The 15623-nt window shown below is 35.6% G+C and overlaps 4 protein-coding genes across 7 annotated transcripts; 2 read left to right on the top strand and 2 right to left on the bottom strand.

The window, feature by feature from the left end:
- Positions 1–28: 28 nt before the first annotated feature.
- Positions 29–1347, bottom strand: LOC143341880 (18S rRNA aminocarboxypropyltransferase-like). 2 transcript variants are annotated; one of them, XM_076765255.1, is made up of 5 exons: positions 1093–1347; positions 866–1029; positions 638–794; positions 407–580; positions 29–288 (listed from the first exon to the last, which is right to left on the bottom strand). In XM_076765255.1, the coding sequence occupies exons 1-5, from the start codon at positions 1211–1213 to the stop codon at positions 170–172; spliced, it is 735 nt and encodes a 244-aa protein (XP_076621370.1). In that variant the 5' UTR covers positions 1214–1347; the 3' UTR covers positions 29–169. The 2 variants fall into 2 exon arrangements, with proteins under 2 accessions (XP_076621370.1, XP_076621369.1); XM_076765254.1 differs by having other exon boundaries at positions 407–794.
- Positions 1348–1774: 427 nt separating this feature from the next.
- Positions 1775–7558, top strand: Olf186-m (Ki-ras-induced actin-interacting protein-IP3R-interacting domain olf186-M). Of its 3 annotated transcripts, none has more exons than XM_076765192.1 (5): positions 1775–1928; positions 2459–2747; positions 2836–3131; positions 4091–4315; positions 4407–7558. In XM_076765192.1, exons 2-5 carry the CDS (start codon positions 2518–2520, stop codon positions 5408–5410), a joined length of 1755 nt encoding a protein of 584 aa, XP_076621307.1. In that variant the 5' UTR covers positions 1775–1928; positions 2459–2517; the 3' UTR covers positions 5411–7558. The 3 variants fall into 3 exon arrangements, with proteins under 3 accessions (XP_076621307.1, XP_076621309.1, XP_076621306.1); XM_076765194.1 differs by having other exon boundaries at positions 1789–1933; XM_076765191.1 differs by lacking the exon at positions 1775–1928 and adding an exon at positions 2036–2117.
- Positions 7412–10609, bottom strand: LOC143341881 (uncharacterized). The gene is made up of 5 exons (XM_076765256.1): positions 10345–10609; positions 9225–9479; positions 8996–9136; positions 8794–8918; positions 7412–8455 (listed from the first exon to the last, which is right to left on the bottom strand). The coding sequence occupies exons 1-5, from the start codon at positions 10450–10452 to the stop codon at positions 8437–8439; spliced, it is 648 nt and encodes a 215-aa protein (XP_076621371.1). The 5' UTR covers positions 10453–10609; the 3' UTR covers positions 7412–8436.
- A 678-nt stretch (positions 10610–11287) lies between these two features.
- LOC143341877 (dipeptidase 1) lies at positions 11288–14482 on the top strand. Its single transcript, XM_076765249.1, has 8 exons — positions 11288–11479; positions 11759–11879; positions 12712–12883; positions 12980–13417; positions 13518–13776; positions 13838–13922; positions 13994–14069; positions 14147–14482. The coding sequence occupies exons 1-8, from the start codon at positions 11396–11398 to the stop codon at positions 14379–14381; spliced, it is 1470 nt and encodes a 489-aa protein (XP_076621364.1). The 5' UTR covers positions 11288–11395; the 3' UTR covers positions 14382–14482.
- Positions 14483–15623: the final 1141 nt, after the last annotated feature.

Raw genomic sequence — 15623 nt, 5'->3', positions numbered from 1 at the left:
TAACCAAGAATAAAGCGCGACATTCGAATATAGCGTAGTTAACGTAAAGAATCGCATTTCACTGTTGCTCGATGTACGATCTTTACTGTTTATTAACGATGAGTAATATATAAGCGTGTAATGTAACGGATTTTGTATTAAGTACAAAATAAAAAAATATGTACAATTTTTATGTTATATTTATATCGTTCAATTGCTTATCTATTTGGGAAACGGTATTCGCAGGCACTGATTCTTCTCCTTCCTCGTCGTCTGTTTCGGAATCCGTCGGTGGAAAATCTGAAACAGCTTCAAAATAATTATGAATAATAAAGGTAATAACGTTATGACGATGGCAAAGTTGGGCATTATTTGCAATGACTATTTTACAATAAAAATCATTATTTTACAATGATTGTAAAATTACCATGTCTGTCAATTTTTTCTTGTCTTGCATCAGCAAGAAACTTTTCCTGGGTGGCTATTATTTCTTCTGAGTTTGTACAAAGCGAATATTTTTTTAACAATTCCTCGTTCAATTCTAAAAATGCATGGCCCCAAGAAAACTTTCCAAGATAAAATTTTGCCTCATCCGGAAAACCTGTTATAATTAAAGTAGCAGCTATAGCTTCTACACAACTCAATTGACATGGTTTACCATAATTTATTGGATTTGCAGCAACTAAAAATGGTAAAAGACGAGGATTGGGTGTCTTCATTCTACCGAAAGGAGTATCATCTAAACGTGCCCAACTACAGTCAATGACTGCACAACCATATTCACGTACAATATCGTGATCCTTTGGGCTCACGCACTGTAACAAACTATTTCAGCCTCAAGTACCTACAATTACATTATTTCATACGTTTCGTGTGATCGTTGTACCTTTTGGCCAACTGGAGTGAGGACCAAGCCTGGAAATCGAGCACCTAACCTCAATAATTTCACTAAGCCGTATCTAACAAGTTTTCTACCGGAACATTTCTTAGGATCGCAGTGTCCGAGATCCCACATAGCAACAAGGAAAGGAAGAGGCCATTCTCCTTCTTCTGAAAATTTAATAATAATATTAGTACCTTGAAAACATGACCAACTGAATGCATCTTTCTAACCTGATCCTTCGTCTTCTCTATCGGAATTGTCTCTTTCTTGACGATATTTTTCTTCTTTCCCGACATGTCGGGGCCGTCGCGTTAATACGTTCTTTTTGTTTTTCTTCCGGGAAGATGACATTAATAAAACTTCAAAATCTTCCGTAATATAGTTACTTCGCGTAAGCGTACGCGCACACAAAATAGTGCCTCTCTAATTTGAAGGTTACATATTAATACAATTAGTTTAAACTCTGTTGATAACTGATGCATATATCATTCATGTACAAATTTACATACATAAGTACATGTGATATACACGATATATTTATATAGTCTCATCTATATGATTAATGCGAATTTATTTCGGTTGCAAGAGTATTATTTTATAACGTACAGATGCTTTTACCTTTTGATAAAAATATGCTAACAACGACTTGGTTGTCCTAACATATTTTTTAATTAGAAATTTAATATTTGTATACCTGTATGAATAAAATTGCATCTGTTCGTCTTGCATAATTACTAATAAAAGTAAAGGTTTCTCTGTAGAAATGGATAAACGGGAAATGTCGTTTGGGGCTGAAACCGTTAAATCAAACTTTTATCAAATAAAATGAGCAAAGACTAAAAGTATGATATGAATGAAAAATGTTCATTTTGTATTTTGTAATAGTACCACTGCATTAAACGGCCCTGAAGCACTCATAGTGTGAGTAACAAGTGGCTGTTCTGTTCTCAATCGCTTCGCGGAACACAAATCGCTCAGAGAACGATGTTGCTTTAACATGCATTTAAGTGCACTTTGACTCTAACGGGAATGTATTGTTTGTTCGACTATTTCTCCTAAATCGAAGGTAGCGTAAGTTTATTGCATTTTGTGTGTTAATTATCTCATCTAATAAGCACATACCGTTAAATTATAATTTCGCAATCGTGTATAAAAACATTAACTGGTTAATTGCGTATTTATATAAGTAGATATCTTCACTTTTTACTAATTTTAATGTTATCTTATTTGCGCCGCCTAAAGAATATGGATCCAGGTATTTCACCAAGAAAAGTACATTATATAGTATTTGTAAATATTTTCGTGCGTACGTGCTACAATATTTAAATGTTCATATTAATATTAATAGCTAACAATCTTTCGAGAATTCTTCCGATAAAATTTTTAAAAACATAATTCGCGGTTCTCGTAATTATATAGATAATGCGTAACATGCGTATAATGTACACATATTCTTCTAAATATATACAGTAGTTAGTATAAATTTTGTGAAAATATGCTAAGGTATAAGTGAACTTACTGCATTAAAGATACTTAATTTTTTGAATATTATTAATTTTATAAATTATTTAATAACGATTCTTTACATTTTACTAGAAAATATAGGCAAGGAAACAATTGTAAAAGTAACAGATTGGTTACGTGGAATTTGGGAAATGAGGCGTCGAACTGGCCCAGTTCAACAATGGGTTCACTCTCTACCATCATCTGTTAAGACAGATTTGTCTATAGCAGATGAGCAACAAGAAATAATTACTACTCCATTGACTCAGACAGAGCCTAAAGATATTCCACATTCTTTGGGGATAAAAATACCAACCATGACTGTTTCAGCACCTATTAATGTTCCTAGTACATCTGCAATTAATACACCTGGCCTACCTAGGTATTATGCAAAAATGAAACATACATAAAGATTCAATATATCTGTCTTACATTTTGTAGTATAATTATATTTGTATATTTACTTATAGCTCATTACCCTATAAACTGGTACGTGATCCAAGTCTGCAGTCTGATAGCAGTCATTGCAGTAGTGTGGAAAGCTTGTTAGAATCAAGAAGGGCAGATCCAGAAGCAATCTTACTTGGTCTTGGATTTGGTGGTTGTACAAATAGTCCACAAGAGAGTGGTCCTCTTTCACGTATACCAAAAAGATTTTTGCAGCCTTCAAAATTAAAAGGCATAGCTATTAATGATTTTATGAAACAACAACAAGAAACAAGTGAATCTATTGATTCTGTATCTTTAGGATATAGAGGACTAACAGGTAAGTTTTATATAAAAAATCACCTAATACAACAAAATAAATTTATAATGGGATGGTAAATGATGGAGGAACAGATATTTAAAGTCATTATGCTTAATGACGTATAGCTGGGACAAAATTTGTAGATAAATCATCTTAAATCGACAGTAACAATATGTTACGTAAATGGTAATTTTATAGGAAGTGATGACACGTTATCAGTGTCTAAACTTTCACTACATCGCCGACATTCTGGACCAATTAAGTTTGTAAGTCTTATGGCAGTTGGGACTTTCTAAATGAAATTTATTTTTGTTGCAAAATATTTTTATTTGAAGAATTTAAGTTCAAAATCAGCAACATATTATTTCAATTGCATAGGTATTTAGCCGTTTAAACGCAATAGCGCTTCTTCTGTTTCATGTTGAAAAATATAAAACCGATAGCTCTAACGGCATCGGAAGATTAAATTTAATTTGTGCAATATGTCACTAAGGTCTCAACACGTCGTGTTTTGACAAGCATAAATTTAAATAATTATGTAACGAAAACTTTCTTGCAAATAGAACCGAAGTATACGTCGGCATTTTTCGACATGGAATAACAGTCCAATCGCGCTGCTTGGAATTCAAATGGTTAATTTGATTGTTTGCCTGCTATAATTGAATATTTAATCTGTTACTTTTCTTTACTATAAATATAAAAGAAATTTAATATGCATGAACTTTGTTATATCATTATAAAGTTAGTATGCATAAAAGTAAATTTTCAATTATTTCTTAATAAAATCAAAAATAGCATGAATAATATATTTTGTTACATTCTCGATGTAATGTATACTCAATTTTGAAATGTTACTATATATCATTTTTTAAATTATTATTACTTATTTATTAGATGTTTTAATGTTATGAGTATTATATAATGTACAATAACATCAGTCTATTACAGCTGATGGGATAATTCTTTTTATTTATAAGGTTCACCGTATGTAGCACCGTCAGAAATTGTACAAAAAATTATGCAACGTTTACGAGAACATGAAAGTCACGAAAATGACCCATATGCAATGTATAATTCTTATGAATCGTATAGTCCATTGCAACACAATGGCACACATTCTGTACTGTCCCCTGATAATAGACAATTTTTAGAACGCCCACGTTCGAAAAGTCCTGATATGCGTAATAAACGTATGATTATCGGTAAGAATTGACTACATCCTACGTTTATTTTATTTAAAGATTTTTTGTACTAGAAACTATAGCAAGTTGTATGGGAACCTAAATGTTTCAGGACAAAAATCTTTTGCATTCGGACACGATGGCGATTTAATTGAAATTAATCCTTCTGATATAAAAAAATCATCAAAATGCAATGTAAATAATAATTCAGATGCCATGGAAAATTCCGAGATGCATAGAAACTTAGAAGATACTAATATTAATCATGATAAAATATTACCAAAGAAATTATCATTCGACGACAGTACAGAACTTTGCGATACGGATATTAATTTATCAATGCAAACCTGCGGGGAATATTCAAATGAACAAAATATAACTTCAGACGAAAATATTGATTTTAAAGAAGATATTTCTTTTGGTACAACTTCGCAAAATTTATCTGATATTCGAAGAGCTAGCGATGGATTTTGCGATGTAAAACTCGGAGAGACTTTCACGATAATGCAGGGACGAAGACACAGCGATAGTTTCGTTCAAACTATTGACAATGGTAATGGTGAATCTATTTTATCGCAAAGAAGGAAAACTTTAAAGCGACAAACTAGAATAACAGATATGGATGCGTTGAGTTACTGTAACTTGAAGACGTCTGTATCTGATAAAATGCAATCTAAGGACGTTAACTCACAAAAAAATGTAGAAATCGGCGAACACAGTACAGGTATTCAAGTTAATTCTCTTCAAAAGATCACTGAAAACATGGCATTAAGAACTGAAGATGAAATTTGTGGTGCAAAATGTTCAAATACATTTTCTCAAAGAAGTGATAATTGTATTCAATGTGTAGATAGTAGTTTAGTTAAAGAAAAACAACAAGATAACGATAAATGTCATACTGAGAAGAATCAATCTTTAGAACAAATATACGCGGATGAAGAAGAAAGTACGACTTGTTGTTGTGCTGGTACTACAAAATATTGGAAAAAAATGGACAAAATTATTCAAGAAAATAAAAACTTAGAAAATATGGTGGTAAAAAACAGAAGAGAAATGGCAGAAATTCGAGAAATGTTGAGCAATGTACTGTCAGTACGAATGGAACCTGGTTTTTAGTGTAGGGGGTAAATATATAAAAAGGATTATTCACGTATAAGTGAATGACAGTAATGATTGTTCATAAGATTACAAAACATTTCATTCTGTACATGGTATTAGATATATGAAATTGTTTTAACTTTTTTCATTATCTATTTCAAAAACTGAATATTTATTTCACATATATCAATAGTGCTTTATAATGCATTTATAAGCACTATACACGTAGTAAAACTGGCACACGGAATTATCTCAGGAAGTAATAAGTACCATAAAAACTAACAATGCCAATGTTTTATATGTAAAAAAAAACATCTTTATTCATAACAGCTACATTTTTTTTTATGTTTTCAGTTATAAATAAAGATGTAAATATTTTGTTATGATTTCAAATTTTATTTCATATTAAATATGAATGAAATACCAATGTTCAATATGTGATTATGCTTACAAATAACGTGCGTGCGCCTTTGTCTGTATGTATATATATATATATATTTTTTTGTTTTCACTTCCACGTGTAATTACAGTGTTCCGTTATGTTTGAAAATTATTGCTACTGTGTTATGACACTTGTTAATTTTAGTCGATATTTTTTATATTCTTAATGTTGAATGTTTCATCTAAATATTCTGTTAACCTTTGAATAGTTCTATTGTTGTTCAATCGTACAAATATGCAATAGACCATAAACACGATTGAAACAATGTTTGTTATTTTTGCTTCATATTCTTGATATGCTGTTAGACACAATGGAAAATACAGTTATAATACATTCCTATAGTCAATGAAAGAAATTCGGAGTTTCTAGTCCCGTAATTTCGCACAGCAATAATCTGTTAATAATATTATTGCATATTACGTTGTTTCGTTTATAAATGAAACAATGATTGAATATAACTGAAACATTCCAAGTTATTAGAATAAATGGTAATTACTGAACATTGGTACCTACATGCAATATAATTAACTTTTCATACTTCATACTATCGTTCGCCGAGGCATTTATAAAATTTTCGATATATCGACCGTGACTGCGACGTGAAACATAGTCGAAGCAACATTTACAGCTTCTTTCATGTTTAAGAACATATTATTTTTTTTTCTTTTTTTTTTGTAAATACTTAGCGAATGATTATATTTATAGCGAGAACATCAATGCTATGAAATTGTGTTTGGGATCAGTGTGAACATTGAGTCTATTTCTAATGATACACGTTAGACAAGTAATAAACTGCTAACATCGACTTACAAAGATACAAGTTATCGCTATGCCTACGAACTGCTTGAAATGAAAACGCCATACTTTAGTATATTTTATTTTACTTAATATTATTTGGCTTTTATGTATTGCAAATTAAAAGAAAAGAACCTCAATCGATTGACAATCCAATGCCTAAAAAAAGCTAATACTAAAGTATATTCGAAAATGTAATGAAACCTAAAGAAGAGAAAACAATAAAGGACAGCTGTATAGATAACAATCTCAATGCAACTGTCAAATCTGTCTTGCCAAGAAGTAAGAGGAAAACTTTGAAACATTCCTATTTGTAATGTTTTATAATTTTTCCATATTTTGATGTTTGTACTATTTTGTATTTTTGTGCTTTCAAAAACACATATTCTGAAAGAGTAGTTATTTTTAGAACTTGTTTGCATAACCAATATAAAAAGAATATTAACTGTAACCTACAGTTTATACACAGTTGTAACTTTACAAGCTCATTAATTGTTTTTAGTGCTCAATTATGTATATCTTTTTGTTATTAAAACTAATCCAATTGTTTTTATTCTAAACTGAATAGTTTTATTTGAGCTTCTTTTAGTTAACATTAACTATATTTCAGCATGTTATAATTGAATTAAATACAACAGTAAAAGTTGTATTTAAATACTATTAATCAAAAAGTTTCAAGTACAAATTTAAACATTTTAAAAAGTGATCTGAAATTCTTGAAGAACTTACGTAAAATTATTTTTGTGTATAATTTTTTAAATATATGATTTAATGTTTAAACGTTTAAACTTATAATGAAAATTATATTCCTTATATGCCTACATTCCAATAAATTTGATGTACATAGATTATACAAACAGGGTAGGAGCTTTGTAGAAGATACGATGAAATGTACAAATACAGGAATATTGAATAAATATTTAACACAATTAATTTTTACTCTTTCTTCTTTCATGTATGTGAACCATAATTTTTATCCATAAAACTAGGTCCAACATGACATACCACTGAACATGATCGATGACAGTACAATTTAATTTCTTATTCACACTGTTACTATTAACATAAATTCAGTATACTCACGGTCATGAAAATAATCCGAAATTTAAATAAAAAAATTAAAAACAATACAATTTCCCAAGGATTTTCACAGGACGATAGGAACACAAGACAAACGGTAACTGACACTGTTTTTTTTCCCTTCTATATCTAACATTTTCCATCTCGACGACTAAATGTAATGCAGGATTTAGTCAATAAACGTGTTTTCGTCATAGGGTATAATTATTCAAAGTACAATAAACGACCAAGTAAATTTTGAGATCAGGACTGCTTCCAAATTTATATACCAAATAACCATTAGAAAGAAAGAAAGCAAAAAAATAAACGTTTTTAAAATAATGCAGCCGAATTAAGAAGTCCAGACTTTTGTTGAAATTATAAAATGCAGAATGCGAGTGGATATCGTGTACCTCCAAAGAACTGAATAATGACGCACACTTGTAGGTAGCTTTATTGTTAATTGAAACACGCATACGCATTTGACAGAACCATCAATTACACGTAAAGCTACCCCTTTGCAACTTTGAACTGAGATCCATGGTCCACTCAATCTTATTTTTAAACACGAATCTGCTAGAATATCATTTTGTAAACTGCATCCATTTGTTTGCGTAATATGCCTGTGTAGTGTTATTGTGTACATGTGGATGTAGATGTATTTTTTCTTAGCATACCTTAAAATGTATATAAACAAATAAGATCAACCGTGATCTTACATTAAATGTAGATAATGGAAGATTAAATTTTAATCTTCTTTGTCTTCCCTGAAACACAGAAAGAACGAATTGTTGTTACGATTTTGTTAACCTCTTAGACACGGTTGAATTTCGCGCGGGGCTGTTTCTCTGTACGAGATAGTTCAACGCGAATTATGCGTAAACATTGGAATGAACATTGTTGAATTAATGAATATTAACACTGTTATAAAACATTGTGAAGGCAAAAAGAGTGTGAAACAAAACATATGAAAATGATCATTTAATGAGTCACTATAGTGACGCGTCGTTCAGACAGGTGACATCCGCGAAAGCCAGTATAGTGCCGCATCGTGCCTAAGGGGTTAAACATATTATTATACACGGAAACAAAAAGAGAAACATACTTCACAATTTCTTGTTGTTGTTGATCAAGATGAAGTTCAACAATTGTCTCTGTTCTACTTTGCACTTTAAAAGTGACCTGTGCAGCCAAGTACTTATCTTTATTGTTCACCGACCATCCGGAATACTGAAAAAAAAAAAGATTTATTAGAAAAATGTAGAAATAAAAAGATGAACTTTTACACCAAATGTATTAAAGTTTACCGTTGACGTGCTTTTATATAGTGTCTTTCCATTTTCTTTGAAAGGTAAAAACTTCTGAAGTAAAGCTTTTCCATCTATCCTCCATAGTGTTGGATCCGTACTTGTACCAATGTCTGCTTTTGCAACAACAAATGCCCCAGACTATAATAGACAATGTAAATAATACAATTATGTCATTATTTAAATGGATAATCACAGATATGAAATAAGGATTAGAGGAACAACTCACAGTGAAATCTTTTGGTGTTTCTCCAGACGATTCATTAAAGCTATTATCATCAGAGTCCTCATCTTCATCTTCCTTTTCATCTTCTTCTTTCTTTGATCGTCTTTTCCTTTTGGGCTTTTTTCCTGTGTCAGAATCAGACTCTTCGTCTTCTTCATCATCTTCCTCCTCCTCTTCTTCTTCCTCTTCGTCTTCTTCTTCTTCCGAATGTTGTCGTTTTTTAGCAACTTCCCTCTGTGGCCTTTTTTTAGCACCACCCTAAAAAAATTAGTGAAAATACTGTGGTTATTCTTTTGTTACTTTTTTGATAACAGCAATATGTAACAACGAAAATATATCATCGTAATGAAATGCACTTACCTAGCATCGTTTGTTTTAAATTTAATACAAAATTTATAATATCTACATATTTAATTTATATACGAGGTTAAACGGTAAAGCGTGTACGCGTTAAAAACCATAGATGGTTAAGCGTACTATTGCACTGTTTTGAAGAATTCATTAGCTGGCGCCACCGACTGACCGGCCGGCAACGATGACTCGCGACGGTCACAACGCTATCATCAAGAATAACTGTTTTCTTACAAAAATAATACGATCCAAAATTGGACTTCCTATCCGCGTTACGAACTATCAAATGCGCGCGTTTTTTTTTACAATAAAACAAATTTCCGTAAGATAATTCTACCAGTGATAACACTTTCGAAGACGTACGATATATCAGGTAGCGTGTTTGTCACGGCTTCGACGGCGCTGCTACACAACCAATTCACGTTTTCTCGTTATCTATTCGAGGAGATTGATTGGAAACAATTTATATTTAACAATAACGAAACGCGTGAAACAAATAGATTGATGAAAATATCATAGACGACCATGTTGATCCATTATTCGAAAACGTTCGAATTTCCAGTTCCAATTCCAACTAAAACGAACAAATTGAGCTGCCTCCGATTGACAGATCTTTAATCGCGAATAATGGCGTATAAACGTATTCGCGTGTGGCGAAATCTGTATAAGAATAGTGACCAGAAAGTGGGAAATTACAGTCCAGAGAAAAATGCGAGAAAGAATGTTTGCGATAACAGTAAAGGTGGGAAAAGCGTTAGTAGCGTGGGCTTACCTCGACCCCGGCCTCAGGAGTCCAGTCTTCTTCGGAAGCTCCTTCAATTTCTTCCGGATCGTCTGCAGAATATTCGTCCTCGTCGGACACGTCCTTGGTCTTCTTCATGTTGCTTTTTCGCGAAATGTTTGCAAATTTTCCCGAAGGACTCACCGAACAAGAAAAAAACTCACGAGACCGCGTACAAATCGACCAACTTCGTACACGACTACCGCAAACAATATGGCGGTATATGGCGGTGGGAATTAACTTTCGCGCATATCCTCCTGCGCAGCCTGGAAGCGACGCGTGCCACACGACTTCCTATCCTCTCAAACGAGCGCGAAACAAACAATTTTTGAACAACGAGTCGGGCGTTCGATCACTGTGCTGTCGCGCGTTCCATTAGAACAACGCGATAATACAAATAAGTACACGACGCTCGAATAAATATATTTCCATGTGAATTTTTGTACTCGATTCTTCGATCAGTTTCCTACGTTAACGAAATAATCCAGAGACATGCGAAAAGAACAGAGTAGTAAACGAAGTATGTTTCTCTCAACGATATGTATGCATATTCTTGGATCGATTACAGTTGTTTCGTGCAGAGTTTATTTTATTATATTAACCAATCATTATCTCTCGCGAAATCCATCATTCGTCGACTGAATTATGTCCTTTCAGTATCGTAGAATTCTCTTTCATTGCGAATGTAAAATAGTAAAAACACACGGACGAAGGGATTTAAAAACGTCAATAAAAATATCTTTTTATGACGCGTTCCGTTCGATGTCTCGCAACTACGTATCACAAATGAATTGTATCGCATCTCGTAGACGCGAATGTTCGGGTAAACGCGTACCGTAGTTACTGGAACACAGTATCGTGCAAGCAATTTTTCTTAAATCTTACCGATTAGGTGAAATTTTTTAGATTTGAAACGTTTCCCCGATATTGGGTCGATACGAGGGTTGGCGCATGCGTTAATATTCCTCGAAACGAGACGCTCCCTTCAGTATTTACTGTCCTAAGGAACAGGCGACAGACGAATCGTAGAAAGAAGGGAAACATGTTTGAGCTTTACGGAGTGAATAAAGATAGCATGGTTTATCGGTCTCCACCTCCAAGAAGAAAAGAAGTCGACATATTAGAGGTAATTCACGAATTTTTGGCAGTTCATTCGATTGCATTAACTATTCCTTCGCCTAAGATGATTCTACGGCTATATCGTAAATGATTATACTTATCTATTTTTATTTTTTTGTGTCATATTATCTTTTCTTGCAATAGATTCCTCTGATTCGACTGTACAAAAATGGCCCAAATATACGAAATCAGTTTTAAAAATTTTGCAATCTAGCTAAAGGATTTCAAGCATTCTCTAAGTGTACAAATTACATCTTTCATTAAACTTAGATTAATATTTTTACAGACATGCTTGCAGTTATCGTCCCCAGAGCTTATAAGAAAATTACCTAATGGCGATGCATTACACCATACAAAGGATCTGAGTGTCTCTACGTCGTTAAGTAAAGAGCCACCAAGGGAAAGCGGTATGTCTTTAACGAATAAACAAAGTCCACCTCGCCAATGTATAAAACTTCATACGTATAGGGCTCGAAACAAACATAACTGTTTTCGATCTACTGGTATCCATAACTATTGAGATATCAAAAAGATTTTGATCCGATACAGCGGAATTGACGCTTCCTATCGAGTACTTTGGTATAAAATCGATTTAGTATCATCGATAGTATCGGTCCCATGACCAGTCGCGCGATGCTGTTTCCTTTCGCGGTCGATCTCTTCTTCGATTTCGCGGTTGTACAACGATCGATCGGTCGTCGTCGATTAATCGCTCTTCTCTCTTTTCTCTAATTTCGCACATCGGCGAGCCTGCTCCGCGCGGCGTGACTTCTGCCCGCGCGAAAACAAAGACGGACAAACAGCAGAAAATTCGATACGATTTCCATTCGATTCACGGATCGACGACGATTTCGCTGGTCAATGAAAGGGGGAAAAAATCACCGATCGTGAAATTCGAAATCGTCAAACTGTCTACGAGCGTAAATCCTCCGAAAGAGGATAGGGAGATTCGTAAAACAAAGATGCTAACACTTTGATGGCCGCATGTTTCGCACGGAGACTGTTGTCTACTCGACGAAAGATTCCTGACTGTTTCTTGACCTGCAATTTTTAAATTCAACATTTTACAGATACTCAAACATTAGCCTTACATAGTTGTTGACAACGTAGACTAAAGTAAAGCACGCGAGGATAGTAGGTATAATGAACATACAAGATCACGTGCACGTGACAGCGGCCGTCGAAGTGTTAATGCACACCGAAAGATCTGAATTGAATTGGCCTCTACGTACGATGCAGGACGAAGTATGCTGAGAAGGTGGATAGTGATGGCAGGTTTCTTTTTCCTCGGATGTGCCTTGGTCGCCGGTGTAGGATTACCTTTAGCTTTAGAACTGCGAAGCTCGCATTTGTTGGAAGCTAGGCTCCAAGTTGTGCGACGAATGCTCTCCGAGATTCCTCTCGTCGATGGGTAACCGACATTTTGTAAACTAGATCGTTTCGAACGACCATAACATCTAGCGAGCGATCGTCGAGCTGTTCAATTAAATTTCCTTCAATCTTCCAGGCACAACGATTTCGCTTGGAACCTTCGAAAGCACCGTGGAAGCACAAAGTTGCAGGACTTTCCCTTCGACGAGGACCTGTCGCAAAACGCGAGTTGGGGTCCACGATGGCAAACCGACTTGGTCCGGTTGAGACAAGGTATCGTGGGCGGACAATTCTGGTCCGTGTACGTTCCATGCGAGGCGCAATTCCTCGACGCGGTTCAGCTCACCTTGGAACAAATAGACGTGGTACGTAGACTGGCATCGAGGTACCCGAAGAGAATAAGGCTGGTGACGAGCAGCAAGGAGCTCGAAAAGGCACACAAGGACGGTGTGATAGGAAGCTTGGTAGGAATCGAGGGTGGCCATAGCATCGGTACCTCTATGGCGGTGTTGAGAAGCTTCCATCGACTTGGGGCGAGATACATGACTTTGACGCACAAGTGCAACACTCCGTGGTAAGTCTCCAATGGTTTTATCCTCCTGCTTCGCTGAAAACAGAGCCTAACGTTAGATATTTATCTTGCGTACAAGTGCTAAAGAATTTTCTGTCCTTAGGGCGGATTCCTGCTCGGTGGAGGACCCGAATTCGGACGCGTCGCTGGATTTTCACAGCGACGGGCTGTCGTTGTTCGGCAAAGCGGTTGTTAAGGAGCTCAATAGACTAGGGATGCTCGTGGATCTCTCTCACGTTTCGATAAGGACCATGAGAGACGCGCTGATAGCGACCAAAGCGCCGGTGATATTTTCTCACAGCGCGGCCAGAGCTCTCTGCAATTCGTCCAGCAACGTTCCGGACGATGTGCTGCGCAACTTGGTGAGAAAAGAAAGTCAAACGAACGAATCGTTGGACAATTTTCATAATTTTTCTTTTCCAGTCCGTGAACGGTGGTCTGGTTATGGTCAGTTTCGACAGCGCACATTTAAACTGTGGCGATAAAGCTTCCATGTACGATGTCATAGGTATGCTATGCAAGTAGAAATCTTCTAGACGAACGTTTTTGTAACGAACTACCATGCTTGTCTCTTTGCAGCTCACATCAATCATATTAGACGAATAGCTGGCGTTAATCATGTGGGTCTTGGAGCCGGTTACGACGGTATATTAAGGTTGGTACTGTGGTACAACGTATGTAATCTATTTTAATATTATCTCGACGATGATTAAATTTTCGCTTATCTTTTAGTCCGCCGGTCGAACTTCCGGACGTTTCCGGTTATCCTCTGTTGCTAGCCGAATTAACGAGGGACCGAAGATGGTCGGCGTCGGATATCAAGAAACTCGTAGGCGGAAATCTGTTGAGAATCTTCAAGGAAGTGGAAAGTTACGCGGCGACGATGTCCCATCAATTCCCGGCCGAAGAGCTGATCCCTCAGGAGCTAATCGAGGATACCGATTACTGTAGATACCACGACACGTAAAGCCGATGTAGATCGTGTACAGTTTCATCTTTGTACCTGGATTACTCTGTTTTACATTTTTAATAAAGTAGTCACGAATTCTTTCTACCGCAATTTTCTTTGCCCTCGTAATCTTTGTGTTTGTCGCGCGGAGGTTTCAATCGAGAGCGATAGCTCGATCGTCTGACTTTCCCAAAGAAGTTAGCGTTGACTAGCCGAGCCGAGAAGGTACACGATTGCCTTTACGAACGAAATGGATCCTGCCTGTTGAGTCAATTTGCATTGTCATCGACGGTACCGTCTACGCGGAATGTATGTCGAAGCAATTATTTAATTTCATATCGGTCGCACTGCGGTTAACGAGCGCGGACAAATCGAGACGATTGCCCTGTTCGGCATCAGGGGGTATTCTAATCTAATCGTTTTCATACGTTCTATGGAATTTAAAAAGAGAAAGAAACCATGACACTTTCGTGTCGGATTTCGACAAGTATGCACAATTTTTTTCACGCGAAAATAATAAAAATTGTCCAAGATACAGGCGTTTCGGTGGATCTGCTTCACCAGCGACCGCCATGACAGTCAGCGCGTTAATTTCCTTTCTACAGATTACACGCGATTGTTGTTATTCTCGGAACTCCTATCGTTCCTTGGTAATTATTGTTTTACACGTTACGATCGCTGTCACGATTCGCGCTGATCGATATCGCGAACGAGCAAATTGCGCTCGAGAGATGCGATCGTTGCTACTTCGTCTTCGTCACAGCTAGCAACGACATTGAAGTCAAAGTGCGCTAATCGCTCCTCCTTTTTCCTTTGTATCCATAATTTATCGTGCAAACGTTGTCCTAGTATTCCAGATGCGTAATAATTTAAGAGCAAATCTCAGAGCATTTATTTGTTTACGATTGTTTATCTTCGTAAAAATTGTGACCGTAACCCATTGACTCGCGGACGGCGGCCATTACGATCGCAAGGAACTTTCGAAGAAAATTAATAATTTCGTTTCTGATTTCTATAGACGAAACGAGATCGTTCTACCGAATCGCAGAATCTAGATTCGAATCTGGATCTTTCGCTTCTCGGGTGATCGCTTTAATCGATTATAATTCGTATTATAAATGCGTGCTCCACTGACCTATTCCACAGTTAAACGCGCTACTGTTCAATGTACTCGATTACAGTCGGGATTTATCAAGGGACTTTCTACTTTGGCGTATCGAAAAATTTTCGGAAATATGTACATTTAAAAATATAACATTA

Source organism: Colletes latitarsis, chromosome 5 (genome assembly GCF_051014445.1).
Source record: "Colletes latitarsis isolate SP2378_abdomen chromosome 5, iyColLati1, whole genome shotgun sequence".
Taxonomy (NCBI): Eukaryota; Metazoa; Arthropoda; class Insecta; order Hymenoptera; family Colletidae; genus Colletes; species Colletes latitarsis.
Note: the sequence above shows the minus strand (reverse complement) of the source record. Positions and strands in the feature narration are given on the sequence as shown.

What these genes read in the sequence shown, in the direction of transcription:
- Olf186-m (XM_076765191.1), top strand. Translation starts at nt 2,078, where the DNA reads ATGTTATCTTATTTGCGCCGCCTAAAGAATATGGATCCAG. An exon ending in AATACACCTGGCCTACCTAG is followed by an intron (nt 2,748 to 2,835) that starts GTATTATGCAAA and finishes ATTTACTTATAG; the next exon opens with CTCATTACCCTATAAACTGG. An exon ending in AGGATATAGAGGACTAACAG is followed by an intron (nt 3,132 to 4,090) that starts GTAAGTTTTATA and finishes TTTATTTATAAG; the next exon opens with GTTCACCGTATGTAGCACCG.
- LOC143341881 (XM_076765256.1), bottom strand. Translation starts at nt 10,452, where the DNA reads ATGAAGAAGACCAAGGACGTGTCCGACGAGGACGAATATTCTGCAGAC. An exon ending in CTCCTGAGGCCGGGGTCGAG is followed by an intron (nt 9,480 to 10,344) that starts GTAAGCCCACGC and finishes TAATTTTTTTAG; the next exon opens with GGTGGTGCTAAAAAAAGGCC. An exon ending in AAACACCAAAAGATTTCACT is followed by an intron (nt 9,137 to 9,224) that starts GTGAGTTGTTCC and finishes TGTCTATTATAG; the next exon opens with TCTGGGGCATTTGTTGTTGC.
- LOC143341880 (XM_076765254.1), bottom strand. Translation starts at nt 1,213, where the DNA reads ATGTCATCTTCCCGGAAGAAAAACAAAAAGAACGTATTAACGCGACGG. An exon ending in TAGAGAAGACGAAGGATCAG is followed by an intron (nt 1,030 to 1,092) that starts GTTAGAAAGATG and finishes TTAAATTTTCAG; the next exon opens with AAGAAGGAGAATGGCCTCTT. An exon ending in AGAAAAAATTGACAGACATG is followed by an intron (nt 289 to 406) that starts GTAATTTTACAA and finishes ATTATTTTGAAG; the next exon opens with CTGTTTCAGATTTTCCACCG.
- LOC143341877 (XM_076765249.1), top strand. Translation starts at nt 11,396, where the DNA reads ATGTTTGAGCTTTACGGAGTGAATAAAGATAGCATGGTTTATCGGTCT. An exon ending in AAGAAGTCGACATATTAGAG is followed by an intron (nt 11,480 to 11,758) that starts GTAATTCACGAA and finishes ATATTTTTACAG; the next exon opens with ACATGCTTGCAGTTATCGTC. An exon ending in GAGATTCCTCTCGTCGATGG is followed by an intron (nt 12,884 to 12,979) that starts GTAACCGACATT and finishes TCAATCTTCCAG; the next exon opens with GCACAACGATTTCGCTTGGA.